This window comes from Phalacrocorax carbo, chromosome 18 (assembly GCF_963921805.1).
Source record: "Phalacrocorax carbo chromosome 18, bPhaCar2.1, whole genome shotgun sequence".
NCBI lineage: Eukaryota > Metazoa > Chordata > Aves > Suliformes > Phalacrocoracidae > Phalacrocorax > Phalacrocorax carbo.
In genome coordinates, this window is record NC_087530.1 from 4,993,471 (window position 1) to 5,008,451 (window position 14,981).

Below are 14,981 nucleotides of genomic sequence, written 5' to 3' on the forward strand. Positions count from 1 at the left end.
CGTCCTGCCCGCTACCTGGAAGACTCACATTAACAGAGACCACTAAAACTTCATCTGGGGGTTTATTTTTTATGTACAGAAAAGACTGTAGCAATCCAGCACATCTTCAGCCCAGCTTAGTAGCCAGTTCTTTAGCCTTTGCTTTTTCAAGCTTAGCAATGCGAGCCACTGATTTTGGACCCAAGACATTACCACCCCAGTGACGACGGATCTGCAAAGAAGTGAGAACAGGTTAGATGCCTCATACAATCCCTTGCTATGTCATTCAGTCAATTTGCAACTCCCTCTGCACAAGGGGAAGAGCTCCCTCAACTAGGAAGCCCTACGCATTTCAAGTGGTGAACTACATTTCAGGGCAGCAGAGAGATACAAGAGTATTTCCCCATGAACGGTGCTGGATTCAGCCACCACATTAACTTCTGGACTTGGGGTATGGAGTTGAGCATGGCAGAAGCTGGTGCCCTCACTACAATCCTAGCCCTGCAATAGCTCTGTTTGCTTGTAACTGGGCGACAGCGTTCATGTTTTACCCCACCTTCAGGTAAAGAATCTGATACGGCAAGAGCGAATCTAGGTGCGACACACCCAACGGGCTTTAAGCCGATGTCACTATGTCTGAAACAATCTGCATTTCACTGGGAAGCTTTTGGGGATGTTAACAGTATAAACTAAGAGACAAGGCTAGCAGCGCAGAGAATCTTACCTCATCATATCTGTCATTGTAGTTGGTCTTGACAGCCTCCACCAGCTTAGCAAGGGCTCCCTTATCCTCCCTGTTGGTGATAGTTTTAGTTCCTTTAGAGCCTCGATTTAACATTTCCCATACATCTTTTGCCTCAGGATTTAAGAGCTCATAATAGCAATGTGATCTTTCAGGATAAGCATCATTTGCAAAGGGTTAGTCACTCCAACCACCAATGCTTTAGGAACCTGCACTGTGCAGATTAAGGTTAATAGTTCCACCTCTCTATTTTAGAGTAACTATCCATTTTGGTAAGCCAAAGTGATCTTTATCTTCAGGATCCAATAGAGCTCTTAATATAAAAGGACATCTCTGTTAGACATTACAGAGGTAGCATTTTAGTTTTACTACTTTAAACTAGAGAGTTCAATATCACATTTGAATCAAGTCAGCACTCAGAATACTTACGGGTTAACTTGGGTGAAAGCAACAGAGGTGCAAGTTTTCCTGTGGACCAGTCGCCCCAGCCTGGCTTTGCCCTTGATGATGCAGTATGGCACTCCCATCTTGCGGCACAGAGCTGGCAAGAAGACCACCAGCTGCAAAGGAAGGGAGCGTGCTGCGTAACTTGGGGAGAACATCTTTTTATTCTTTGTTTCACCCTGGGCTGTGGCAATTGCTCAGTGTTAAAAAGCTCGTTTTGCTCTTCATTGTTGATTCAGGTGAAGAAATTCAAACATCATTGCAAGGGCCAAGCCTCATGGTAGTACCAGGACACCTACAGACATGCATATGTATAGCCGTTCTGGGAAATACATATTTTTATGCATTCTCTTTTCACACAATTGATCTGTCATAAAATGCATTTTCAACCCAAGCCCAGTTCCAACCTCAGCTTAAGTGTACCAGCAAGTATGCTTACCTCAATGGGGTCTACATCGTGGGCAATAACTACGAGCTGAGCTTTCTTGTTCTCTACCAGAGTTGTGACACTGTTAATACCTGAAAAACAAGTTACAGCTAAGCTTTGATTCCGCTCGGTCTATTTTCAGAGCTTTCATATAAGCCTCATACAACCAGCTCAGATTCTGTAGTGCAGCTTCATTACGAAACTTGTGAGAACTTTTCACGTCTGTTCAGCAGGACAGAGAAGATATTCCACGGACAATCTGCTAAAGCTCAGGGTTAAAAAGCTCGTCTATTTTGCTCTTCAGTTTGAGCTCAGGTGAAGAAATTCATACATCATTGCAATAGCTTGTCCGATGCTGTTTGGTTGGAGCAGAGCACCAACGCATCCACTTCCCTCTAACAAAGCACTGTGTTCCCATACACACAAGCAGCCAAGCCCACGTACAAAGTTACCTGCTCGGAGGACTGGCGGCCGCTTAGTTGGTGCATCTCCCTTCCCTGCAGCTTTCTGCTCAGCACGAGCCAGCAGCCTCTGCTTCTTCTCTTGCTTATTTTCTGGCCTGTATTTGTGCGCCAGCTTCAGAAGCTGCGTAGCTAGAAGAGAACATCTACTAGTTAGTTAGTTGCATGACCTGAAAAAAATCTAAGCATTGCTTTTAAAAAGACTGCAGTGCATCAGCGATCTTGGTGGTTGTCATCAAGTGTATTTAGACAGCAAAAAGTCAGCATCATTTGCACAGTGCAAGAGCCAAGCTAGCAGGGTGTCTCCAAAGCCCGTATTTACCTCCACGTGCACCCCTGCTGGCAGTGAGAGCTCCTTTGCTCTTTGGGTGAGGAAATGTCTGTTGACCCCACAGCAATTACAGCTAAAGGTGGTGCACTTTCTCCTTTAAAGCAAGCAACCTGTTTGGCAACATCTACGAGGGAGTTACTCTACATAGGCTGAGAGTTTCTTGCATAGACACTGTCACCTGGAAAAGACTATTTATTTGTTTCAAAGAAAACCCTGAAGTCCCTTCTTCCCCCATATCAATATCAGCCTGCAGGATGCTGGCTATCCCCTAAGGCCTCCACTTAAACTCCGTTTGCACAGTTAAAAGGACCCTAATATGGTTCTACATCAAGCTGAAGAACAGACTCTGATGGAATCATGCAGTGAAAATAATCCTGGCTTTGGATCATTAAGTAGCTTTGGTATTTTCTATTCCCTTTTCAAAATACAAAGCGGCTATCGAGACTTAAGCCGGCAAATTCAGACAGCAGCTTGCTGTTGGCATCACCCAGTCACTATTGAAGCCTCCCTAAAATGCTTCCCAAAGATACTCTACAGCTTACCTTTGTTAAGTCTTACTTTGGTTTCTTGAGTTGGGTCGTTAATGGGATGTGCCTCCAAGAAGAGACAAGAGAACGCTGTGGGGCACATCCTTACCTGTCTGGCGGTCCAAAGCCTGTGTGAACTGGTTAATGGCAGGAGGCACCTTCAAGCGCTTGTAAAGAATGGACCTCTGGCGCTGCAGTCTGATGTAGCGCGGCCATTTCACAAAACGTGTGAGGTCACGCTTCGGCTGGATATCCTGTCCTAAAAACACAGACATTAACTCAAAGCTGTTCCCAACCCACAGCGCAAGAGCGCACAAGGAACAGGCACGAGTGCATCAGTGATCTTGGTGGTGATGTGTCAGCACCAGTGCTCAGATAGCAAATATTCTTTCACATCATCTGCACACTGTACAAAAAGGGCACTACAGAGGTCTGAATTCATTTACCACACCACATGCAAAAGGGCAAGATTCATCCCAAAAGAATCATGATGACTCTGTAATACGGGAAATTGTATTTCATTTTAATTTCTAATTCAAAATTAGCAAGGTGTCCATAGCCACCTCCATACCCCTAACGAAGGGCAGCTCTTAATTGCAGGCGGCAAGGCAACGGCCTTCATCGCTCCCTCCGTTCCACAGCTTTGTTACAGTACGCTTCTGTTTGCCATCTGGGTTCTGTCCATGAAGCAAACACATCCCAAGCGAGTAGCCCAAATATCCCCTTACTTACCAATGCCAAAGTTCTTCGGCCTCTTCTCAAAGAGGGGGTTGACGACCTTCTTGGCCTCCTGCTTCTTGACTACAGCAGGGGCCGGTGCCACCTTCTTGCCCTTCGCCTTCTTTCCTTTCGGCTGCAAGTAAGAAACATGCTCTTCCTTCCTTTGCCTCAAACGCTTGTGTACTTAGGACAGCTTTCAGTTCACCTTGGAAATGCATTTTCCCAGGCATTTCACCGGCCTGGCAACCTCCCCGCCTGGCCATGCTCTCCCACGCGGAGCAAAATCCCTCGATTTGACTTTAAAAGGTTTAGAAGCCTCCCCCGCGAGAGGAACGCCGTTTCCAGCCGCCCGTGGATCTCCTCGGCCGTGCAGTCATCGCCCGAGGCGAGGCTGGCGCTCCCCGACACACGGCGACCAGCCGAGGCACCCCCAGCGCGGGTTACCGGGCACCGACGCCCGCCTACACCGGGAAAACGCTGCGGCCTGCCCCGCTCCCCGCAGCCCGAGCCGGGCGGAGGCAGGCCCAGACCCGGCCTTCCCGGGCCGCTCAGGGCGAATCGGGCACGAAGCACCCCTCCGCCGCCCTCCCCAGCCCACCGAGCACCCACCGGGCCCTCCCTGCCGGGCCGCAGCCCAGCGATGGGGGCGGATGGCGGGAGATGGCCCCGGCTCCCGCCCCGCGCCCGCCGCCACTCACCATCTTGGGCTGACAGAGAGGAAAAGGGCGCAACGAATGCCGGGAAGTATCTACGGGGCGCGAGGTCTCGCGAGAGGACGGCGGCGTCGCGCGGGGCGGGGCGGGGCGGGGCGGGAAGGCGCCGGCCGCCGCCATGGCGCAGCAGCGGGTGTTGCCGCAGAGCAAGGAGACTCTGCTGCAGTCCTACAACAAGCGCCTCAAGGATGACGTCAAGTCCATCATGGATAACTTTACCGAAATCATCAAGACTGCCAAGGTCGGGCCGAGCCCCGAGGGGAGGGGGCCGGAGCACCCGGGCTCCTGAGCGGAGAGGGGCGGGTTTTCCCCGGGGGCAGCCTTGAGGAGAGCAGGGGGTCCCTGAGGGGAGAAGGGGGGGCAGGAAGACCTTTCTCCTGGCTCCCCCGAGGGCGGCGGTGAGGGAAGAGGGTTCCTTCCCCCAGGGTCAGCTCTCCCCGGCTGCTGCTGGTCTCCCTGCCCCCGCCCTGCGGGGAGCCAAACGCTGTTGCTGAGCGGGGGAGAACCGCAGAAGCAAGCGGGGAGGGTAGCAGAGATGATCTGTGGGTGCTTTAGAGTCTAGAGGCTGCCCCAGGGATTCCGGGTGCGGACTGAACTGAAATGAGATGCCTTACAACGTAGTAGTCGCGTATCAGCATTTTAGTATGTAACCGTGGCTATGTATGCTTTTTTTTCTTTAGATTGAGGATGAAACTCAAGTCTCTCGAGCAACCCAGGGTGAACAAGATAACTATGAGATGCACGTCAGAGCTGCAAACATTGTGAGTAGCATCAGCTGTTCAAATCAGCAGGCAGCACATCTTTCAGGTACTGTGGGGTTTCTTATTGCATCTAGGGCAGCCTTTATACCTCGCACGAGGACTGCTGCTAGAAAAGTAACCTAATATTTGGGGTGGCTGTTGGGTGAATCCCTTCTCTAGGGGGAAAGCTGTGCAGCCTGGCTTGTCAGTTATAGCCTTCTGTCAGAATCCTCATGTAGTATGGGAATTTCTACTTTATTCAAGGCTTGGGCTGATGGAGCACCTTGGAAGGTCTTGTTTTAGAATTGGAGCAAAGCACTGTTCTGATATACTACGTGCTGTATGATTTTTCTCCCTGCTACAAGGTCCGAGCTGGTGAGTCCCTGATGAAACTTGTGTCTGACCTGAAGCAGTTCTTGATCCTCAATGATTTCCCCTCTGTGAATGAAGCTATCAACCAGCGCAACCAGCAGCTGAGAAGCTTGCAGGAGGAATGTGACAAGAAGTTGATTGCACTACGGGATGAGATCTCCATTGACCTGTACGAGCTAGAAGAAGAATATTACTCTTCCAGGTACAAATAGGGCAGTGGACTTCTGCCTTATGACTCCAGCCCTCTTGGGGTAGTTAGTCCAGTCAAACAAGTAGTCCTTAGCATATAGATATTGAGAATCGTCCCAACAAAATTTCACTCCTCTTTTTAATTAGGTCAAACTTTTTGTCTGCAACTAAAGCAGCTGCCTTTTCCTTGTAGACGCCCTACAGGGTATCAATGTCATGGTGAAGGAGGTATTCACAGCATCCAACTCCAGGTGCCTGCTTCAGTTGGCTAGATTTGGCAGATAATTTGCTTAAGCAGCTTTTGTAAGCATTTTGAAAGGAGATGAATTTCACTGGGAGTATAATCTGTCTGTCCCTCTGGAGGAGCCTATCTCCATCTCCCTAGAGAGACTGGCTTGCTGAGCTGGGTCCTGATGTTAGATGAGATCACGACGTCTTTGTAGCGAGTTCTTTCACAAGTGACCTGGTCACACGGTGTGCCTTTTCCCTTGTAGTCTGCTGCCCCTGGCTGCCTGGAGTCCTGCTAGGGTCAACATTTTAAATGAGCAAAAAAACAAGACTTGCTCAGTTTCACTGAAGTATTATGATAGGATTTTCTATGGAGGACTTATTACCGATTTGTTTGTGGGGTTTTTAATGTTTTAAAAAGACTCTTAGAAAATAGGCTTTAGAGAATTCAGACACTTTATTTTTTTATTTTATTTTCTGCCATGCACTCCAGCACTTCTAGTTGATGATGCAGTAAATGAAAGCAGGAGAAAACAAATGAGAACCTGATTATTTTGGCTGCACTGTCCAAGCTAAGTGAAGTCGGTGCAATAACGCTATGACTTCTAAACAAAAACTTAACTTTTGAAAATCTTATTTAGAATTTTAATGACCAGGTTTTCTATTTTTGCCTTTCCCTTCTTTCTAAAAATGCTGAATGCCTATAACCCCAGCTAAGTCAACTAAAACCCTAACTGCTCAATATCTTTGGAAGTTAGGCCATTATTTATGGCAAATATATGTATTTTAAAGGTAAAAAGATAGTGATATGACATAGCTTAGGAACGGCTACAATACTGGAAGAAAACTAGAGTTGTTTTTCAAACTTTACTCAGTTTTTTTGGGGGGTGGCAAGGGATCCTAGAAATATCTTGGGAGCGAAGAGCGATGGTCGCAAAGCCAAGCCCCAGTCCAGTCCTGACCCCTGGCAGGTCAGGGGTGCACCCACTACAGGCTGTACACAGCATAGCAGTGAGCTGTATCCAAAGCGAAGCGGTGTGGGCTGATAGTGCCTCACGTGTGGCAGAAGTGCTTTTCTCACACTGCAACCAGACTGCCACCACTGTGTATCAGTAGCTTTAACTTCTGGACTAAGGGGTTCTGACCATGCTGGCATGGTCTGTTCACCTGCCTGGCACCAGATGCAGCCCTTCATAACAACTAAACATCTAAGCACAAATGTTGGTATACACCAAACAGATTTGCCTTCGTGCTCTTTCTTGTAAGAGTGGTCACAAGGTGAGGAAGCGTGGCAACTCTACAGAGCTATGATCCCTCCACTGAAGCCTCATACCATGTAGCACTTAGTCGTTTGCTTTTAGCACTTATTCCCTTCCTGTGCTCTGTCTTTTTCTGCACCAAAGAAATTGTGTGTGTGTGTGTAAATGTAGAAACAGTGATTTATTCAAAGTCCTTTTATAATTAGAGTACTAAGATATTTTTAATGAAATCTTATTGTCTAACATAGGAAAAAAGGTTTGTACCACATCACCTAGTTGTAGAGTGATAATCACGTTTAAAAGGCTGTAAATGCAGTAGCTGGTTTGCCTGCAAAGCGGCATTCTGTGCCACCCTGTGAGCCCGGCTGGGGTTGCCTCTTGGCACTGTCTGACTTTCTTGTGGGTCTTGATCCCACAGGATTTACCGAGGTGCGCGCTCCCATGAGGCCAGGCCGTGGGTTCCGTGCAGCCATCCTGCCGAACTGCTCCCCCGTGCTCCGCTTTCCCTCAAGGTCACTGGCTAGTTTATTTTAGGTCGCCCTTCCAGGGGAGGCTATAGGAAAGTGAGCTCCCTGCAGCAGAACACCTCCAGGTGCTGCAAAGCTGAGAGCTTTGCAACGTGCTGTGTAGCTCGTTTGGTCCCTGTGTGCTGCTCCCGATGGCTGTGAAAAGCCAGTGGCAGGGAGTGTCTCCTGCCCAGCAGTTGTCACTGCCTCTGTGCTAAGGGAGTCAGCCTTTTGCCCATAGCGAGTAATTAACAGGTTAGTTAGTTACTAACACAGCTAGTTACTGCCCAGAGCCAGTAACTAACCCTCAGGTGTAGGGTCGAGTTTTGTTGCTAGGCTTTTTAGGTATACATGGGGTTTTCATGAGGAGATCTGAAAGCAGGGCCTTGAAACTGAAGCTGAGTGGATTGTTCTGAAGGGATCTTTGCTTTCAGTCGCTGTGTTAAATAGTTTCCTCAAGCTGTTCCTCTGTGCACAGACCTGGCTGCCTGCCCCAAGGGCAGTAGTGAAGTCCCTTCTACGCTCTGAGAAACCCTCAGACAAAGGACAGGGTAGCAGGCTGGCCAGTGCTCTTGCAGGCTGTGCAGTAGCTGCTTATTCACCCTGACTTCTGAGAAGTGTTGCATGAGGGGCGACGCTTAGACTTTTGGAACTGTTCTAACTGGGGCAGCAGGAGAAGCAGTTATGCTTCTGATGCCCCTAAAATTTTGTTAGTAACTCCCCTGGCAAGACGGAGTGGGAGCTGTGGCCAGGTTCTCCTTGGAAACCATGGCCTGAGGGTCTAAGACTGACAGAAAAGGAGTTACCGTAGTTCTGGGTCAGTCCTGAAGGTCTTTGCTAACTGAGCCCAGCTTCACTGTGTGTTGGGGACTGCAGGGAAGGGTGATCTTCCAAGGGATTTTACAAAGGCCCTAGATGTAAAACCTGTGTCTGCTGCCTTCTCACTACTTCTGCAAAACCAGCCGGGTGATGCTGCCAGAAAAGAGCTCAGAAGTAGACGCTTGCAAGTAGTGCTTTGTGTGCGTATTCCCCACAGCGGTAACTCCAAGTCCAGCTTGCCTTCTCTCATCCTAAACCCCAAACTTGCATTTATGTTCCATCGCTCCCTCCTCTGAGATCACAGGAGCTTCCTGAGTGTGGGGTTAGATCTCAATATGTTTCATGTTTGTGCAATTTGAAGTGTCTCATATTTCTACGTTTAAAATATCTCCCTAAGCATCTATTCAAGTCCATACATTAAAAATATAAATAAAGCTGCGACAACAAAATCACTTGACCCACTGGGTTTGTTTTACTCTGAACGCAAGCTGCTTTCTGCTCCAGCACTCACTTTGTCTTGGGTGTCTTTTGTGTGTGCAGCTCCTTCCTCTCTTTGGAATTTGTTTTTGTTTTGTTCCAGTTCTTTCCATCATTTTTCCTTATAGCTTTTGGCCCTTCCACACTGTTTTCCTTAGAGCACAGGCAAGAATTAGCCAGTTGTTTAAAAATATTTAAAAACTGCTTGATCATCCAGCTCTATAGTGTACAGTGGTCAAATCCAGGAAGCTGCTTGTAGAAGAACCATTACCTCAGGTTCTGCTGAAAAGAGCAGGAGCCGTCAGTGCTTTATAGTCAGGCTGGGGAGCTTCTGTGGAAGACCCAGACATCCTGTGGAGCACTTTTTCAAAAGGGGCAAGGGTGCAAATAGGTTTATTCTTTATCATGACAGGGACAGGCCCTAAAACAATCATGCTAGCTTTTTTGCCACAATTAAATTCAGAGCAGGATTGATATTTTTTCCCTCACAGAGGTTGTGATCTAATTCCAAGTAAAATAATTATGGATGGGGTTCTTTTCTCACTCAGTTCAGGAGCAGAGCTCCCGTATTTGGGGTGCTGGGACTTCAGCCCAGATCTTTTCAGGGACCTGGAGTGTCTGGGTTAGAGCTGAGCCTCTGTTTCAGTTTGTAGCGACAGTTCCGTCTCTGAAATTCCCGATCCTTGCCGGGCCCATGAGGTCCAAGACCAGCTATTAAGGAGTGCCTTAGGGAAGGCCAGCATCACAAAACTTGCGATGAATTTGTGAGCACAGACCTTACACCCGTGAAGGGTTTTTTTTGCCGTTTTCTTAACACTTTGCTTCTGTCTTGCTCCCCCCCTCCCCTTATTGCACCTGCTCTCTCTCCTTACTGGGGTTGTTTGTTCTGGAAAGCTACAGTCTGTGTGACAGCAATGATCTTCCACTGTGCGAAGCCTACTGGAGACAAGACTTTGCCACGTTGTCCCCCGAAAGCCTCTCCACGCCTCTGACAGCTGCCACGGCAGAGCAGAGCGTTGCTACCTCGCAGAGCTCAACCCCATCGCACCCTCACGTGAACGGGCATGGGGCAGGCCCCACAGAGCACTCCTGAAGAGGATCCTCTGCTGCCAAATGTGGTTCTCCTGGCGGCACTGCGCTGCTGGAAGTCTTCCGCCTGCTGTGCTGAGCATCTCCCGCTGTCAGGAGACTGCCCTGGGGCTGTGTTTGCAGGTTTCTGCTTGCTGGACAGCCACGGTGCTTTCTCCACCCCTCGGACGTTGCCATGAGTGTTCCTCTCCCTTAAGAGATCGTAATGTGTAAATACAAAGTTGATTATTCTAACAACCTAGAGTTAGGTTTGCTTTTACATGACAGTTACCTGTAGAGTTCAGTAGAAATCACATTTGTTTCCATGTGAATCTCAGTAAGTACATGCTGGAGTGTTGGGAGTTGAATTTGTTTGGGATAAAGGTGAGCCAGGTGTGGGGCAGTGAGTGGTTTGGGGTTTTTACCCTGCTTCCCAAGGTTCTTGATGCTCTGGCTGCTTTAAAGCTCTCAGGATGGCATCTGACAACCTCTGTTCTACTTAACTGGAGTAAGAATCTTGTAGTATTTTATTTTCACACAGTAGTCTCCGCTGTCAGAGTGCTTCACAGACTTGAACTTGCTCGGAGTCGCTTGGGAGGAGCCTCTCGGCAGCCCGACTAGCAGCGCTCTCCCTCGAAAAGGGCAAGCTGAGGAATCGGACTGAGGTATTTATTGATGACACCACTTGCTCAAGGCCACAGATGGCAGCAGCAAGACGCTTTAGTTAGCCTGATTCCTTTTTCAGTGTTTACACAGAAACTTTCTAGTAACCTAGCTGGAGCTAACATGAAGCCAGTGTTTACGCTAGCTAATAGTTTTGTCTTAATAAAAAAACGTTGAGATGACTGGGGTGCCTGGTGCAGTGAGGGATACTTGGTTACTCTCGCAGTTTCTTTCCAAAGAAGCCCATTTGGTGCTTTGCTGCTGTTCAGCAGCTTGGCACGTCTCCACCCTTTCTCTTTGCGGCTGTTCAGCGTCGGCTCGAGCCGCGCAGCTGGGAGGGGGCTGTAGTTGAACTGGAGCAGGGCCAGGACAGCTCAGTGTCGCGGGCACCGCAGGGCCACGGCCGCGTGCCAACGGCCACCTGAGCCGCGCTTCCCCAGCGTTCTGCTGTAACGCTTTGTTTCTTAGGATGTGAATTTTGGTATATGTTTTGGTTTATTTTTCTTCCATTCCGTTTATTTTTGTAATTAGGTGGTTTAATAAAACTAACTCTTTTGTATAATTTTTAAAGCGTGTGTTTTCAGCCAAAAGGCTTTGAGAAAATGCCACAATATTAAGCATGAACATGCGCTCGGGTGTTACCCCACGTTTCCAAGGAAGCCCTGCTCCTTGTCGCCGTGTCGGGGGTCCCTGCCCATGCCCCAGAAACCGTCACGGCCCCGGAGCCGCTGCGAGCGAGCGGTGCTGTGGGAGCCAGGCTCCCCGGGCGGGTGGACAGGGGCCGCTGCGGGCAGGACCGGGGACGGCTCTGTCCCCTCCCGCCTGCTCAGGTCTCCAGCTCGGAGCCCGCCCGGGCAGGGGGGAAGCGGAGGGCAGCCGGAGGGTGGCTCGGGGTGCGGCGGCTCGGGGGGGGGCCCCGCGGCCGCTCCAGGGGAGGCCCGAGCACCTCCCGCCTCTGGCTGGGGCACCCCGGGGCTTCGCGGCGGCCACGGCGTCGGGCCCTCGGCTCTTGGGGGCTGCGGCAGAGCTCCGGGGCGATGCCGGCGGGGGCGGCTCCCGGGGCCCGATCCTGCCGCCCGCTCCCGCGGCCGTCTCCGCCGGGAGCCGATCCACCGGGACGCGATCCTGCGACCCGATCCACCGGCGCCCGCTCCTCCGGGACCCGCTCCCGGGGCCGGCTCTGCCGGGGCTCGATCCTCCGGGACCCGATCCTGCCGCCCGCTCCTCCGGGGCCGGCTTCGCTGGGGCCCGACCGTCCCACCCGCTCCTCCGCGGAGCACCGCCGCTCCCTCCTCGCCCCGCCGCCGTCGCGCTGCCGTCACTTCCTGCCGCCAGGCTCCGGAGGGGGAGGAGGAGGGGGAGGAAGGCGCCGCCGCGCTCCTCAGGGGGCGCTGAGGCGGGAACAGCGCGTCTGTAGCCCGGCCGGGTGCCCGCGGCCTGCCCGCCCTGAGGGAGCCCCGGGGCCGCGATGGCCAGCCTGGCCGCCCAGGACTCCTACCTGCAGGGCCTGGCGAGGAAGGTCTGCGCGCAGCGCGCCCCGGAGCCGCGCAAGAGGAAGTTCGGTAATGGCCCGTGGGACCTGGGCTTGCGGCAGGCTGCCTCCGCCGGGCCCGGGCCGGCCCGCTGTGCCCTTTTTTAAGGGGGAAAAAAAAAAGCGATCCCTGCTGCACCATGGGGCTTCTGAGCGCTTCGGTACCCGTGGTGGTGCAACGGGAGAACTGGAGCTTCGGTGAAGCGTGCGAGCGTGTTTGGTCGATTTAAATAAGTCCTAAAATACGTAATTTTTGAGGGTGGAGATGTATCATTGCAACGTTGGAACTTTAGTCTTCAGCAATAACAGTCCGTGGGAATGCGGCATCGTCCCATTTTGTGTAATTTGTCTTTGCCTTCTAGCGCCGGAGCCGGAGGATGCTGGTAGGCAGCTCAAGAAAAAGAAGAGAAAGAAACCCAGGAAGCGAGCTGAGAAGACGAATGCTCCTTCGGTCAAACAGGTGGTCTCAAACACCAATAAACCTGCTCCAGGACAGAAAGCACTCCCTCAAGCCGGCAAATCACCGCCGCAGGGTGTCACCCAGAGCAAAAATGAGAGTTTGGTTATGGGTAAGAAAACTGGCGCTGCCGTGGTCTGGTTAAAGCTTCCTGAGCCGAGGTGGCTGCTTTTCAGTTGCTTCACCCATGTGTAGTTTGGCAAGCCTTTAAGAAGTTCAGCCGAATTGAGAACATACTCACTTATTCCACGTGCCCAAAAAGCTTGTGCATACACGTGTAAATTTGTAACGTCGCCACTGGGTGGCTCTATGGAAACAGGAGCCTTCGGACTGAATCGCATGCTTTTTATGTTTTTGGGTAACTTCTGGGGATTCTTGTGTCTCTGTCATGCCAGGCGGCTTTCCGTTATGAACCTGAAAGGGCTGATCACAAAGGAAAGATGTCCTTGGCCTCTTTGGTTCCACTAGCTTGGTACTTGCCTTCCGGCATGCAGGGCCACTCTGGCCGGCAGTGCTGAATGATAATATAGATAGAAAAAGGCAAATTCTAAAGAAACCAATGAAATAGAAACTCTGTGTTTCTTTAGATTTTCCATTCACAGCATCTGAGGAGCTCTCAGAGCTTTTCCCGTAGCCATAGAAAGTTGTTCAGTTTAGCTAGCGCTGCCTTTTAAATATTTTTATTTTCTGCCTCTCATCTTCAGGAAGCAAAAGTGAACTCAATTCCACTTCTTTTTCCACAATTAATCTCCTGCGACAGAGGCTACACGAGAAGATCAAAAAAGCTTCTGGACAAGTATGAGAACCCTCAATATATATCCCTGTGTGTGTTTATGCAATATAAATTCTCCCTGGCCTCCCGGGAGATGTTGGGGCAGGAGTACGATCTTACAAGGTCCAGGGTTTGAGCTAATTCTGTCTCCTAAGTAAGTGTCTGTAGGTTTTGCTGGGAGGCTTGTGTGTATCCTGTGGTTGGTAAAAACACCCCAGGAAAGGTGGGGCCTGGCTTGGAGGAGAGCATGCCTCTGGTGGGTTTTAGGAAAAAGAAAAGCCCTAGGAGCCTGAAAGGGAATGTAGCTACGGGCTGTCGAGAGAAAGTTAAGGGTCTGAAATGCCTTTACTGTGTTTGGTGTCTAAAAGCTGAGCCCACGGCTTCTTGTCACAAGTAGTGCGTTCCTTAGAAGTTTGAAGTCAGGAACTTGAGGACATCCCACTTTTAATTCTGCTTTATCCTTTTAAAGCTTTTAATTCATGTCCATCCTTCTTAGGGTGACGCCAAAGAATTACCCCCTGCAGTCCTGGAGAAGAGGCAGCGAAGGAAGTATGAGAGAGAGAGAAAGAAGCGCCGAAGAAAGGAGTTGAAGATGAAGGCAAAAATGGAGAAGAAAGAAACAGAGGAGGTACCAGTGGAGCCAGAAAGCAAAAAGGAGGAGAGCACAGCTGAGGTTGTCTTCAACAGGGTCGAAGTCCATGAAGAGAATGAGTTGAGCAAGATCCAGAAGAAGAAAGAGAAGAGGAAAGCAGTGAAGGGCAATATCACTCCTCTGACTGGCAAAAACTACAAGCAGCTGCTGAGCAGGCTGGAGACCAGGAAGAATAAGCTGGAGGAGCTCAAGGATAAGGACCAGAACAAAGCTCAGGAGCTAGAGAAGAAGATGAAATGGACAAATGTTCTCTATAAGGCGGAAGGCGTGAAGATCCGTGACGACGAGGAGCGTCTGAAAGAAGCTCTGAAGCGTAAGGAGAAGCGTAAAGAGCAACGCCAAAGGCAGTGGGAGAAGCGGACAGAAAGAGTGGTAGAAAAGATGCAACAGCGGCAGGAAAAGCGTCGCAAGAACATTCAGAAGAAGAAGAAGGACAGGATAGAGAAGAAGAAAGCCAGGGCTCGGAAGAAAGGCCGGGTTCTGCCAGAGGACTTGAAAAAAGCTGGTTTAAAGTGAGAACAAGGCTGCGGGGACCTGGGAATAGGTGTTCTGCTTGGGGGGGTCGGTGAGGAACTGTCACGGAGTGGACTGTCCGTCTGTCTGGCGCAGCTGAGGTACCCCTGTCCAGGCAGAGGCAGCACCCGAGGAGACCAGCCAGCGGGGCCAGCATTCCCACCTTAGCGATAACAAAAAAAGCCAATAGTGTGTTTGTTAATTAAAATTTCCTCCCCCAAAGAAACCCCTTCTGGTGGATTTATTGTAATAATAATAATTCTTTTCCTCAAGGGAAGTACCGCTGCCAGGTGTCCCAAGCCCTCAGCAGCGGGTGCCAGCGAGGGGCGGGGCATCGCCGGGGGGCGGAGTCATGAAGGGGCGGGGCAAGCAGACGCTCCGCTTCCCCGCG

General features: G+C 50.5%; 3 protein-coding genes and 4 non-coding genes across 9 annotated transcripts in view; 2 read left to right on the forward strand and 5 right to left on the reverse strand.

Moving 5' to 3' along the window:
* Positions 1–43: 43 nt before the first annotated feature.
* Positions 44–14,981, reverse strand: part of RPL7A (ribosomal protein L7a) — a 131,238-nt gene continuing 116,300 nt past the window's right edge. The window contains exons 1-8 of one of the 2 annotated variants that reach the window (XM_064468749.1): positions 4,330–4,479; positions 3,644–3,764; positions 3,021–3,170; positions 2,045–2,185; positions 1,605–1,684; positions 1,151–1,281; positions 704–773; positions 44–211 (exon numbers count right to left, since the gene is read on the reverse strand). In XM_064468749.1, coding sequence (XP_064324819.1) covers positions 107–211; positions 704–773; positions 1,151–1,281; positions 1,605–1,684; positions 2,045–2,185; positions 3,021–3,170; positions 3,644–3,764; positions 4,330–4,464 — 933 coding nt within the window. In that variant the 5' untranslated portion in view covers positions 4,465–4,479 and the 3' untranslated portion in view covers positions 44–106. Of the gene's footprint in view, positions 212–703; positions 774–1,150; positions 1,282–1,604; positions 1,685–2,044; positions 2,186–3,020; positions 3,171–3,643; positions 3,765–4,329; positions 4,480–14,981 lie in introns of those variants that run through there. The other variant, XM_064468751.1, reaches the window with a different exon arrangement.
* LOC135316256 (small nucleolar RNA SNORD36) lies at positions 1,358–1,430 on the reverse strand. The gene has a single exon (XR_010375679.1). It is a non-coding gene; the product is annotated as a small nucleolar RNA SNORD36 (small nucleolar RNA).
* On the reverse strand, positions 1,857–1,933 carry LOC135316263 (small nucleolar RNA SNORD36). Its single transcript, XR_010375686.1, has one exon. It is a non-coding gene; the product is annotated as a small nucleolar RNA SNORD36 (small nucleolar RNA).
* On the reverse strand, positions 2,263–2,328 carry LOC135316265 (small nucleolar RNA SNORD24). The gene has a single exon (XR_010375688.1). It is a non-coding gene; the product is annotated as a small nucleolar RNA SNORD24 (small nucleolar RNA).
* LOC135316264 (small nucleolar RNA SNORD24) lies at positions 3,243–3,315 on the reverse strand. The gene has a single exon (XR_010375687.1). It is a non-coding gene; the product is annotated as a small nucleolar RNA SNORD24 (small nucleolar RNA).
* On the forward strand, positions 4,450–11,227 carry MED22 (mediator complex subunit 22). 2 transcript variants are annotated; one of them, XM_064468755.1, is made up of 4 exons: positions 4,450–4,585; positions 5,025–5,105; positions 5,450–5,658; positions 9,829–11,227. In XM_064468755.1, the coding sequence occupies exons 1-4, from the start codon at positions 4,463–4,465 to the stop codon at positions 10,025–10,027; spliced, it is 612 nt and encodes a 203-aa protein (XP_064324825.1). In that variant the 5' UTR covers positions 4,450–4,462; the 3' UTR covers positions 10,028–11,227. The 2 variants fall into 2 exon arrangements, with proteins under 2 accessions (XP_064324825.1, XP_064324826.1); XM_064468756.1 differs by having other exon boundaries at positions 9,835–11,227.
* Positions 11,994–14,816, forward strand: SURF6 (surfeit 6). Its single transcript, XM_064468745.1, has 4 exons — positions 11,994–12,227; positions 12,559–12,765; positions 13,358–13,449; positions 13,922–14,816. The coding sequence occupies exons 1-4, from the start codon at positions 12,134–12,136 to the stop codon at positions 14,591–14,593; spliced, it is 1,065 nt and encodes a 354-aa protein (XP_064324815.1). The 5' UTR covers positions 11,994–12,133; the 3' UTR covers positions 14,594–14,816.